Source organism: Rhinatrema bivittatum, chromosome 2 (genome assembly GCF_901001135.1).
Source record: "Rhinatrema bivittatum chromosome 2, aRhiBiv1.1, whole genome shotgun sequence".
Classification (NCBI taxonomy): domain Eukaryota; kingdom Metazoa; phylum Chordata; class Amphibia; order Gymnophiona; family Rhinatrematidae; genus Rhinatrema; species Rhinatrema bivittatum.
Genome location: NC_042616.1, coordinates 45,325,628 through 45,338,137, shown reverse-complemented (window position 1 = coordinate 45,338,137; position 12,510 = coordinate 45,325,628). Strand labels below are relative to the sequence as shown.

At 46.8% G+C, this 12,510-nt stretch overlaps 1 protein-coding gene across 2 annotated transcripts in view; it reads left to right on the top strand.

Annotated features, from left to right (window-relative positions):
• Positions 1–11,593, top strand: part of LOC115083896 (gastrula zinc finger protein XlCGF57.1-like) — a 28,121-nt gene extending 16,528 nt beyond the window's left edge. Inside the window, exons 1-2 of one of the 2 annotated variants that reach the window (XM_029587953.1) lie at positions 5,931–6,055; positions 7,703–11,593. In XM_029587953.1, the coding sequence (XP_029443813.1) occupies positions 7,711–9,120 (1,410 nt within the window). In that variant the 5' untranslated portion in view covers positions 5,931–6,055; positions 7,703–7,710 and the 3' untranslated portion in view covers positions 9,121–11,593. Of the gene's footprint in view, positions 1–5,930; positions 6,056–7,702 lie in introns of those variants that run through there. The other variant, XM_029587952.1, reaches the window with a different exon arrangement.
• Positions 11,594–12,510: the final 917 nt, after the last annotated feature.

Genomic DNA, 12,510 nt, shown 5'->3' with positions numbered 1-12,510 from the left:
AACTGCAGGTGAAAAAAGCTGTGGGGTTGGGATGGGATGCATCCCCAAATACTAAGGAAGGCTCGGAGGGGCTCGGCGGATCTGTTCCGTAGCTCTTTGGAGACGGGATTAGGGATTGTCCCTTTTCATAAAAGTGGGAACAGAGAAGAAGATGGAAACTACAGACTGATTAGTCTTATCTCGCTGGTGGGAAAATTAGTGGAAGATCTATTAACGGAAAGGAGAGTGAAATATCTCGAATGTAGTGAGCTGCACTATCTGAGGTTATCATGGTTTTACCAGAGGAAGATCCTGTCTAACAAATCTGAACAATTTCTTTGCCTGGATGACTGAAGAATTATTTGCTTACATTAATTTACAATCCTCTGTTTTGAAAACCTTGTTTATAGTGAGTCAAAACCTAAATGCATGTACTGAATGTGGTTTATTTTGATTTCAGTAAATCTTTTGTTCCCTGTACGCACCCAGATCAGTCCAGGCTCCTGGGTTTTGCATCCCTGCCAATAGACTGAGACAGAGAAGGTTTTACTGACACTGCTACGTAATCACTTGTGCCACCTGCAGTCCCTCAGTCTTTCTCTGTCTCCAGCAGATAGGAGATGGGGCAAAACCTGCAGTTCTGCAGTGTGGAGCTGATTTTAGTTTTGTGATCCTTCCTCCCAGGGGGGGCTTTTGGGTCCTGGTGTATCCTTTCCTGACTGGTTGATGTGGACGAGCTGGGGGTTGGTGACCCTTTTGAGGGCTCTCACTTTGACTCTGTGGGGTGTAAATTTGGTGGTCCAGATCCTTCCTCTTTACGAGTCTGCCGAGGCAGCTGTAGGCTCAGGACGGTTGTTTTTGGCAGTCTGTCCCTTTGAATTTGGCTGATTCTCTTTTTTTTTTTTGGTGCTGGACAGCTCTGTGTTCCATTATACCAGAGTTTGTGAGATTTTGTTAAAATTTTGTTTAAAAAAAAAAAAAGAAAGGTAAAAGAAAGAGACTGAAGAGCAGGGGCCTTGGTAAGTTCAGGGAAGGCTCTTTGCCTGTCTGGTTCTGGCGGCCGGGGAAAGGTTTTTTCCTCTCCCGGAGTGTTTGCTGCGATGGCGGGCTCCTTTGCGCTTGGTGAGGGATTTCCTGTTGCGAAGGTGATGGTGCCTGAGCTGCGACAGGCTTTGTTCTGCCTGCGTTTCGGGTGGTGAGGGGTCGTCTGGTGGTGCGGTGACCACTAAAAAGAGAAAAGTTTCTACGGGACAGTTCCCCCTGTGCGACGGGGTTCGGAGCGAGTCAGGGCCTTCCTTTTTTGTAGGCGCAGAAATTTTGAGCCATCATGTGGCTCTTGCCATGCCGACGGAGGAGGGGGGGGCATTTCCCACCCGAGTCTTTCCCCAGCCTGTTCTAGCCCCGAGGAGGATCAGGGAAGGGCAGAAGGGGTGGAAGCACCTGTTCTGCCTGGTGTGGGGTCCTCTGATGCTGGATCTTTTCAGCCAGTGGCTGGTGCTTGCAGGCCTTTTTCAGCTGATTTTGTCCTGCTGCTGCATGAGGCCTATTTGGCTCAGCAGGCAGGCTGGGGATCCTGGCCTGGAACCCAAGTACAAGATCTGGACTTGGGTTCCAGGCCAGGGCAGGCTCAGAGGAAGTGGCCTTCACTGGTTCAGCGCTTTTTGGGCCCTAATCCATCTGGCAATGAGTCAGAGGATTCAGATGGGGATCTGGGGATTCCACAGTCGCAGGATCTGGGGGTTAATCCGGATGCGGCTGGCATAGCTCCTGGGGATGATCCAGAGGAGGTACTGATATCTGAGGGAGATAACCGTAAGGTGGTCTGTTTGTTCCGTAAGGAGTTAGGTCCTTTGATTCCTCAGGTTCTGGAGGAGCTTGGGCTGGAAGTTCCGCAGGAAGACTCTGGCATGGAGGGGGCAGACCCGGTCCTGTTTGGGCTTAGGAGTCCTGCGAGAGCCTTCCCGTATCCTAAAACAGTGAAGAAGCTGGTGGATCAGGAGTGGGCTACTCCCGACGCCAGCTTGAAAGATGGGAGGGCAGTGGTGAGGCTTTATTCTTTGCCGGAACAGACATTGGAGCTGTTTTCCCTACCAAAGGTGGATTCTGTGGTTTCAGCAGTGACAAGACTATTATTCCAGTCGTGGGGGTCTGTGGCGTTGAAGGATGTGCAGGATCAAAAACTGGAGGTTCATCTCAAGAGAATTTTTGTGGTGTCGGCCCTGATTTTACAGGCAGCCATCTGTTCCAGTTTTATGCAGAGAGCGTGTCTGCGCTGGGAACAGTAGCTTCAGAATGGTCAGGTTAAGTCTGGCAAGGAGGCTGTTAGGGCTGACTGTTTAGAGGCGACAGTAGCATATGTTGCGTATGCTCTGTATAACCTGGTGAGATCTTCTTGGTTTATGGGGTCCACTGTTTCAGCCAAAAGGTTGTTATGGTTGCGCAACTGGGTGGCAGACGTGTCATCTAAGTCTGCCTTTTAAGGGCCGGCTTTTGTTTGGAGAAGACCTGGAGCAGCTGAAGGATTTGGGCGAGAATAAGGTGCATAGGTTGCCAGAGGATAAGCCTAAGGGCAAGAGGTTTTTCAGGCTCAGTCTCGTTTTTGAGACAGTAGGAGGTCTCGCCCGGGATCCAGATCTGCAGAAACAATTTTCTCCTCAGGGTCAGTCCTGGGGTCAGTCCTTTTGCGGAGGCCAAAGGCCCTTTTAGAGCCACCGCAGGTAGTGGTACAGCTGGGGCTAAGTCCTCACAATGAGGCGAGAATGGTCCACTCTGCTGTTCCTTTCATAGGGCATCACTTAGCATGGTTTTACGAGGAGTGGACCAAGATTATGCAGGACCAGTGGATTCTCGGCGTGATAAGAGACGGCTACGCATTAGAATTTGCTCGGCCCGTCCGCGATCTGTTTCTAGTCTCCCCCTGTGAGTCTTAAGAAAAGCAGCGGATGGTTCAAAAGGCACTGGACCAGTTGCGGAAGTTGAGGGCAGTGGTTCTGGTTCCTTGGGATGAACGAGGCAAGAGAATGTATTCCATTTATTTCGTCGTTCCAAAGAAAGAAGGAACTTTCTGCCCAATTCTGGACTTGAAGTGGGTAAATCTAGTGCTCAAGGTTCTGAGGTTAAGTATGAAGATCCTGAGCTCAATGATTGCAGTGGTGCACAGGGACGAGTTTCTGGCTTCTCTAGATTTGACAGAAGCATATCTGCATATTCCCATTCAGCCGAATCATCAGCGGTTTCTGTGTTTCATGGTTCTGGGTCGACATTTTCAGTTTCAGGCCCTTCCTTTTCGGTTGGCCACGGTGCTGTGCACCTTCACCAAGGTTATGGCGGTGGTGGCTTTGTGTCGCGAAGGAGTGCTGGTGCACCCCTATCTGGATGACTGGCTTATCAGGGCAAAGTCTGAGGACATTTGTCACCAGTCAGTGCAGAGGGTGATCAGCACTGTGGAGTCTCTCGGCTGGGTGATGAACTTAGCAAAATGCCACTTGGTGCCGTCACAGATCCCTGAGTATCTGGGAGCTCAGTTCAACACTCAAAGGGCCAAGATGTTTTTCATGACGGAGCGGGCTCTCAAAGTTGCAGGGGCAAGTTCGGTGTTTATTGGGGTTGCCAATACCCAGAGTCTGGGATTATTTGCAGGTTCTGGGTTTGATGGCATCAACCCTGGAGTTAGTGCCATGGGCTTTTGCGCATGCGAGGCCTCTATAGAAGACACTGTTGTCTCGATGGAACCCGCTGTCAGAGGAATTCCATCTGCCGGTCAAAGGGGTTGCGCAGGACAGTCTGTTTTAGTGGCTGCTGACTTCCAGTCTGGTGCAGGGGGTAGACCTGGAAGTGCCGGATTGGGTAATTCTTACTACTGATGCCAGTCTGTCTGGTTGGGGGAGTGGTATGTCTGCAGCAGTCTACTCAGGGCAGCTGGTCTTTGACAGAAGCTTCCTGGTCTATCAGTCATTTAGAGACCAGGGCGGTGCGTTTAGCTTTGCTTGCGTTTCTGCCATTAGTGCAAGGTTGGTCAGTGAGGGTATTGTCAGACAATGCGACAACAGTAGCCTATATCAATCGGCAGGGAGGAACCAAGAGTCAAGCATTTGCCCTGGAAGTTGAGCAGCTGATTCTTTAGGTGGAGCAAACCTGGAGTGGATAGTAGCATTGCACATTGCAAGAGTAGAAAACGTCCAAGCGGATTTTCTAAGTCACAGAGTATTGGATCCAGGGGAGTGGGAGCTGTCCGAGACAGCGATGCAGCTCATCGGCGACAGGTGGGGCTGCCCCCATGTGGATCTAGTGGTGACTCGTCGCAGTGCAAAGGCGGCTTGGTTTTTCAGTTGGAAAAGAGAGCATGGGGCCACGGGAGTCAATGCTCTGGTGCTTCCTTGGCCTCAGGAGGTTCTACTTTATGTGTTTCCTCCCTGGCCTCTGATAGGCAATGTGTTGTGTCAGATCGAGAGGCATTCGTGCAAAGTGGTGTTGGTAGCCCCAGAGTGGCCATGTCAGCTGTGGTTTGCGGATCAGTTCAACTTAGCCGTGGATGGTCCGTTACGCTTCGCCCACCTGCTGGGTCTCCTTCGGTAGGGGCCAATATTTTCAGACCAGGCTACTCACTTTTGTCTGGCAGCTTGGCTTTTGAGAAGTGACTTTTGAGACGCAGGGGTACCTAGAAGCGGTTATTGCTACACTCCTTCAGGCTAGACGGACGTCTACTTCTCTATCGTACGTAAGAGTCTGGAAGGTTTTTGAATCCTGGTGTATTGCTAATGGGGTATGAGCATTGTGATCTTCAGTGTCCCAGATTTTGACTTTTCTTCAGGAAAGTTTGGTTATGGGTTTGTCTTTCAATGCTTTTAAGGTCCAGGTGGCTGCTCTGGCTTGCCTCAGAGGTGTAAAGTGAATGGTTGCTATCTGTCTTCTCATCCTGACATAATTCAGTTTCTTCGGGAGGTGGGGGGGGGGGGGGTGCTAAGAATTTGCATCCGCTGGTGAGGAGAGTGTGTCCATCATGGAATCTTAATCTTGTTCTCAGAGGTTTGTGTGAGGCTCCTTTTGAACCTCTTAGGAGAGCGACGCTTAAGGATTTGACCCTAAGATGGTTTTTCTGGTCGCCATTTGTTCAGCTAGGAGAATTTCTGAGTTGCAGGCCTTGTCTTGCTGTGATCTGTTTCTGCAGATTTCGGACTCAAGGGTGTCCTTGCGGACAGTACCATCATTTTTATCGAAGGTGGGATCAGCGTTTCATGTGAATCAATCCGTGGAACTTCCGGCTTTTCCTGAAATTGAGTCTTTCATGCCTCATGTGAGGGAGCTTAAGCTTTTGGACGTATGCAGAGCTCTGTTGAGGTATCTCAAGATGATGAATAATTTCAGGACATCAGATCATCTCTTTGTTTTGTAGAGTGATTCCAAGAAAGGTTCTCAGGCTTCCAAGGCTAATATTGCATGGTGGCTCAAGGATGCCATTGGATCTACGTACATAACGAAGAGTTGCTCGGTTCTGGAGAGCTTGAGAGCTCATTCCAAATGATCTCAAGCAGCCTCATGGGCAGAAGCCCAGCTGGTTTCGCTGCAGGAGATTTTCAGAGCAGTGACGTGGAAATTGCTGCATACTTTTGCGAGGTATGATCACTTAAATGTGGGGGATCCGGAGTCCCGGTTGTTGGCGAGAGTATTATGCAAGCAAGACTCTCCAGGTCCCACCCTAAGTAGGAAGCTTTGATACATACAGGGAAAGGAAAATTGGTTCTTGCCTCCTAATGTTTATTCCTATAATACCACAGATCAGTCCAGAACCCGCCCAATCTGTGGAGGTGGAGAGTCGTCCTCTCTGTTCAGTGTTATTGGTAGGGAATACAGATTTTCATGCTGTGGAATACAGACTTGTTGAAAGTTTTTGTAAATTTGTTGAATTTTATGGTGTTTTTTAATGAGTTTTTGTGCTTTGTACAGGTCAATACTGAGGAACTGCATGTGGCACAAGTGATTATGTAGCAGCATCAGTAAAACTTTCTCTGTCTCCACCTGCTGGCAGGGATGCAAAACCTGGACTGATCTGTGGTACTACAGGAATGAAAATTAGCAGGTAAGAACCAATTTTCCTATACTGCCTTGCATAAGGGGCTCATAAACAAATTGAGCAGCCTTGGGGTGGGTCCCAGTGTAGTGGAATGATTTAGAAGTTGAGTGATAATTGACAGAGGGTGATATGTGGCATTCACTCTGAAGAAAGAAAGATGATTAGTGGCATTCAACAGGGATCGACCCTGGGGCTGGTTCTCTTCAATATCTGTGTGAATTAATGCGGAGGAGTTAGAGAGAAAAGTTTTACCTGTTTGTAGATGACACTAACTCTGCAACAGTATGGATACCCTGAAGGATTAGACAGAATGAGAAGTGATCTAATAAAGCTTGAGGAGTGCATGGTAGTTAATAGTCAGTATAAAAAAGTTCAGAGTCCTGCACCATGTGGGGTAGAAACCTGCTGGAACAGTACACAATAGGGGAAGGGAGGAGAAACATGTTTTAACCAGGAGAGAGACCTCAGGGTGATCATGCCTGATGATTTCAATGTAGTGAAACAGTGTGACAAGGCAGTGGCCAAAGCCTCAGGGATGCTAGTATGCACAGGGAAAAGTATATCCAGTAGCAAAACAAAAAAGAGGTGATAATGCATCTGTGTAGATCATTGTTGAGACCTCACCTAGAATATTGTGTCCGGTTCTGGAAGCCATACCTCTCAAAACATATCGAACAGCCGGAGGCAGTCCAGAGGAAAACTACCAAAATTCTTGCACTAAAAGCGACATGAAATAAGACACAAGGACCTAAACATATATATATATATATATGTTAGCAGAGAGGAGAAATATGATATGGAGACATTTAAATACCTCAAAGGTATAAATCAGTCATAAGAAAAAAATCTCCTGAAGAAAGAATGCTATAGAACAAGAGGAAACATATTGTTAGGCTTTAGGGGTGTAGCTACATTAGAAAATATTTCTTTTCTGAAAGAGTGGTAGATGCTTGGAATAGACTTTCAAAAGAGTTGGTGAAGACGAAAATAGGAAAGGAATTTTTAAAAAGCATGGGATAAAAGGGTCCCTAGTGATGAAGAAGCTAGGATCTTTGGCAGATTCAGCAGACTAGATGGACCTAATGGTACGTAGCTGCTGCTATATTCTATGACCATGGGAGATTGTACGATTGCAAACAACCCCTTTCACTACCTCAAGAGTAAAAGCAAAGGGGGACGTGATAAGGACACTGCAAAGGGCAGAGACAGGAAGCATGACCTGCAGAGGCCTTGCAGCAGCCGGATTGATACCAGTAGGTTACAACTCAAGTTGGTGTCAGCAATTCTGATGGAGATAGGATCTTGTATATTTAGTTACCCAAGATGGTAGAGAACCAATGTGTATTAAAAAAAAATATATTTGGGTAAGAAACAATATCCTACAAGCAACGAACCTTCTAAGGCTTGAAGTTTGGTGCTATCCTTGCATTTTGACAGGAACCTAATCACCCTGCAGGACAGTATGGCTGGACCATTTTGGTCTTTATCTGCTGTTATTAACCATGTTACTATGAATAACTGGTCAGACTGATGTGATATGTTCTCATGAAACATCGCTATATAAAAATAAATAAATAAATAAGACTGGATGGGCCGATTGGCCAGTTTCAACCAATGCTATGTAATTATGGCTATCCTTTGTTTCTTATCCAGGAAATGATATGCCCAGGAGCAGAAATGGAGAGACATGTCATGAGTATGTGGCAACAAACAAGATGTGGTCAAAAAGAGACAGAGAAGATATTTTCTCCTATTCTAATTGGGGAAGAAATTGCTTCTTAGACAAGCAGCAAAGAAATTCAACTGAAGACTCAGCCAATATTTCTATTGAGTATAAGCAAAGCATCAACCATGCCAACCATATCAGACATGAGCAGAGAAACCAGACAACAGAAGAAAGAGGTTTATGTGATGTGTGTGGGATATTCCTCAGAGGTCCTATAGCTCTAAAATTACATCAGAGATCTCACACCGAAGCAAGACCATTTTCATGCACGGCCTGTGAAGAAAGCTTCATTAAAAAGATAGACTTCATAAAACACCAGAAAATCCACACTGGTGAAAGATTATTTTCATGTACTGAATGTGGCAAAATCTTCACTCGTAAGTCTGTCCTCACAAAACATCAAAAAATTCACACAGGAGAAAGACCATTTTCATGTACTCAATGTGGTAAAAGCTTTGGTACAAAGACAAACCATGCAAGACATCAGAAAATCCACACTGGAGAGAAACCATATTCATGTATTGAATGTGGGAAAAGTTTTCTTAAAAAAACAAATTTAATACGGCACCAGAAAATCCACAGTGGAGAGAGACCATTTTTTTGTATCGCATGTGGGAAAAGCTTCATTAAAATAGAAAGTTTAATATATCATGAAAAAGTCCACACTGGAGAGAGACCATTTTCCTGTACTGAATGTAGTAAGTGTTTTATTCAGAAGAGAGACCTTGCAAATCATCAGAAAATCCACACAGGAGTGAAACCATTTTCATGCCCTGAATGTGGAAGAAGCTTCCTTAAGAAAGCCCATTTTCTATTCCATTTGAAAATTCATACAGGTGATAGACCATTTTCTTGTACTGATTGTGGAAAAAGGTTCATTAGGATGGAAAGTGCAATATATCACCAGAAAATCCACACAGGAGAAAGACCATTTTCATGTAATGTATGCACTAAAGCCTTCATTCGAAAGAGGGACCTCGGATATCACCAAAAAATCCATGAAGGAGAAAGGCCATTTGCATGCGAATTATGTGGAAAAAACTTCATCAGAAGAACACATTTAATATCGCATCAGAAAATCCACACAGGGGATAGACCATTTTCCTGCCCTGAATGTGGAAAAAAATTCATTAAGAAAACAAATTTAACACGGCATCTGAAGGTCCACTCAGGAGAGAGACCCTTTGCATGTACAGAATGTGGTAAAAGCTTTGTTAAGAAAACAAATTTAACAAGGCACCTGAAAGTCCACACAGGAGAGAAACCATTTTTATGTAGTGAATGTGGGAAGCACTTCTTTAGCAAAACAAACTTAATAAGGCACCAGAAAATTCATGCAGGATAGAGATCATATTCCTGTACTGAAAGCTGAAAAAGATTCATTTGGTAGCCAAACTTCAGAAAACGCCAAAAAGAGCTTCATGAGAGACGCAGAACATTTTCATGTATTTTAGAAGGTGCCCCTCATAAATTACTAGAAAATCCACAAAGTGAGATTCATTCCTGTCATGGTATGTACAAAAACTGACCCATTTGGAAACATTACCTGCCAAGAGAGATCAGAGTTCATTAGATACTTATTAACTTCTCGGGTTACAGAATTAGCCTTAATTCCAGAAGCACGGACAATCCTCAGATAATATTTCATTTATTGTTGCACTTGAATTGAAGCCGTACAGATCTTGCCATCCAGAGATATAGTAATATTGGCTCACTGGGATAACCTGGACGTTCTAGGTGGACCCCATTCCCCGTGGCACCAGCACTGGCTGCAACAAAGACAGCAAGGCAGGGAATGTGCATTCCCCGCCTCGTGGCTGCCTTTCCTCTTCCTCTGAGCAGCTCAACCCAGCCAAGGAGAGGAGGAGGAGGATGCAGAGCAGGCAGGCTGACCACCACACAGAGCTCGTTCTTCCTCTTCCCTCCTTTCTGTGGTTGTGGTCGAAACCCTGCTTTTTCTCCATTCCCCCCACGGACTGATCCCAGAGAGGTGACAGTGTTGAAGGCTCGCCCTGCTCTTCAGCGGTGCAGGGCCAAACATGACAATAAGTTTTCATTTTGATTACCATGAAATTGGGTGTCATTTTGTTCTACTGCAGAGGACAACTTTAAAAGTGATGTATGTGCGTAAAGAGCATTTTATTCACATTAGTCAGCTGTCTGACATTCGCCTTCTTTTAGCCAGCGAGAGGAGGTGTTCCTGGGGAGGAAAAGTATGCACCTAGATGGGCCTATTTTAAATCTGTGCATTTATTTTTCCAGCAAAAAGCAGGTTGTAAGTGACCTTTCGTACTTCACCCATGGTAAATTTCAAAGTAAAAGTAAGTATGTACTTTCGCTTTGAAAATGAATGGCAGAGCCTGTGGATGAAAAGCATGTGGACTTGGTCCCAGCACGGACACTTTGAAAACTGAACTCCGTTCATTCTCTTCTCAGTGTTTTCTCCCTGTGCTCATGCGTACGCGCCAGGCTCTGATAATCATAGGACAATCTAGTCTCAATGGGCTTGCATCCCATACTATTCATTGGGTGCCTTAACAACAGCCCCATGCCTGGCCGACTCGCAGTAGTAGGAGGAGCAGCATACGCCTGAAGTGTGTGTTCATAACGTGCAGATGGAGAGAGGCAGGCACAGAGGAACTCTATGCCAGTACTTCTTTGCCAAGAGGGTAATGGCTGACCTACTGGCCTGAGAGAACCTACCAACAAAGATGGCTAAGGGCCAGTACTGTGAAAGAATGTAAGCATGCTTGGCACATATCTAGAGGTCAATGGTAAGAGCAATGCTGAGAGGGTGGGTACAAGACATGGAGGGTGTGGGGGAGGAGAGCTCGATGATGGGCTAAGAATGAAAACTTGTATGCCCATCTACTCAGAATGTTATAGGACCAAAAGCAGATGACAAAATTGACTTGGACAAGGAAGGCCTCTGAGTGGCCAGTCTTGTACAATTGATGTCAGTCTACTGCCCACTCCTGGAAGTTTCAGCCCATTCTTCCTGATCACCCCACTCTCTCTCAGGGTAGCTGTCATCTCTAGACAATAAGCCCCTCCTTCTTCCTCATGGACTTTGAATCCTTCCTTTCTTTTTGCTTTGAGCCATCTTCCCCTTCGCTTATCCTTGGAGGCTTTTACCTTCCATAGGGATAAATAATACATACGGAATTTTTTATTTTATATTCTGCCTTCAAAGCGGATCACATTCAGGTACTGTTAAGTATTTCCCTGTCCTCGGAGCATTTACGATCTGGGTGCCTGAATGACTAAGGTTTTTCTCCCATTCTGTGTCTATGGTGAGAAAAATGCTTGGTAACTCAGACGCAGGGATGGTAACTTTCCAGTTGGTGCACAGGCGCACATTGGTGCATGTGTGCCAGCACGCACCCAGGGATGTGGCAATTTTATAGCTTGTGCGCATGTTATAAAATTCAGTAGGGGCGTGCCTAGATGCATAAATGCTGCTTCTACCGTATAAGTCAGGGAATTTTATAGGGGGCATGTACCCAAACCATTACCAGTTTCACTAGTTCGTCCACTTATGAGCTAGATCCTCCAAACCCCCCTGGCTTATTAGCCTGCACTCCCCCAGTTACCCCAGACCCTGTAAACCCCTCCAAAACACCTGGGTTTGTTTTTTTTTCTGACCTACACCTCCTCCATAGCACAAGTAACTGCATGTCCAGGTGTGTAGGTCCCCTAATTGATGTGTGCGGCGGGCTTTTCAAATTCACCTTTAAGTTTATACCTGAGGCAATCTAGGGTGACGTGGCTTGCCCATGGTCACAAGCTCTAGAATTTATTGCCAGAGGATGTGGTTAGTGTAGTTAGTGTAGCTGGGTTCAAAAAAGGTTTGGATAAGTTCTTGGAGGAGAAGTCCATTAACTGCTATTAATCAAGTTTACTTAGGGGTAGATTTTAAAAAAGTGCGCCTTCGCGTACTTTTGTTGGCGCATCAGGCGCCAACAAAAGTACGCTGGATTTTAGTAGATACACGTGTAGCCGCTAAAATCCTGGATCGGCGCGCGCAAGGCTGCCGATTTCGTGTAGCCGGCGCGCGCCGAGCCGCACAGCCTACCTCCATTCCCTCCGAGGCTGCTCCGAAATCGGAGCGGCCTCGGAGGGAATTCTCTTTCGCCCTCCTCTCACCTTCCCCTCCTTTCCTCTACCTAACCCACCCCCCGGCCCTGTCTAAACCCCCCCCTACCTTTGTCGGGGGATTTACGCCTCCCGGAGGGAGAAGTAAATCCCCGCGCACCAGCAGGCCGCTAGCGCGCCGAGATGCAACCCGGGGGCGGTTCTGGAGGGTGCGGCCATGCCCCCGGACCTCCCCGGGCCGAAACCACGCCCCCGGGCCCGCCCCAAAACGCCGCGTCCCGCCCCCAAAACGCCGCACCGATCGGCCCCGCCCTGACACCCCCCGACATGCCCCCCTCGAAAAACCCCGGGACTTACGCGAGTCCCGGGGCTCTGCGCGCGCCGGCAGACCTATGGAAAATAGGCGCGCCGGCGCACAAGGCCCTGCTCGCATAAATCTGGGTGGATTTACGCGAGCAGGGTTTTAAAATCCGCCCCTTAGGGAATAGCCACTGCTATTAATTGCATCAGTAGCATGGGATCTACTTAATGTTTGGGTACTTGCCAGGTACTTATAACTTGGATTGGCCACTGCTGAAAACAGGATGCTGGGCTTGATGGACCCTTGGTCTGACCCAATATGACAACTTATGTTCTTAAG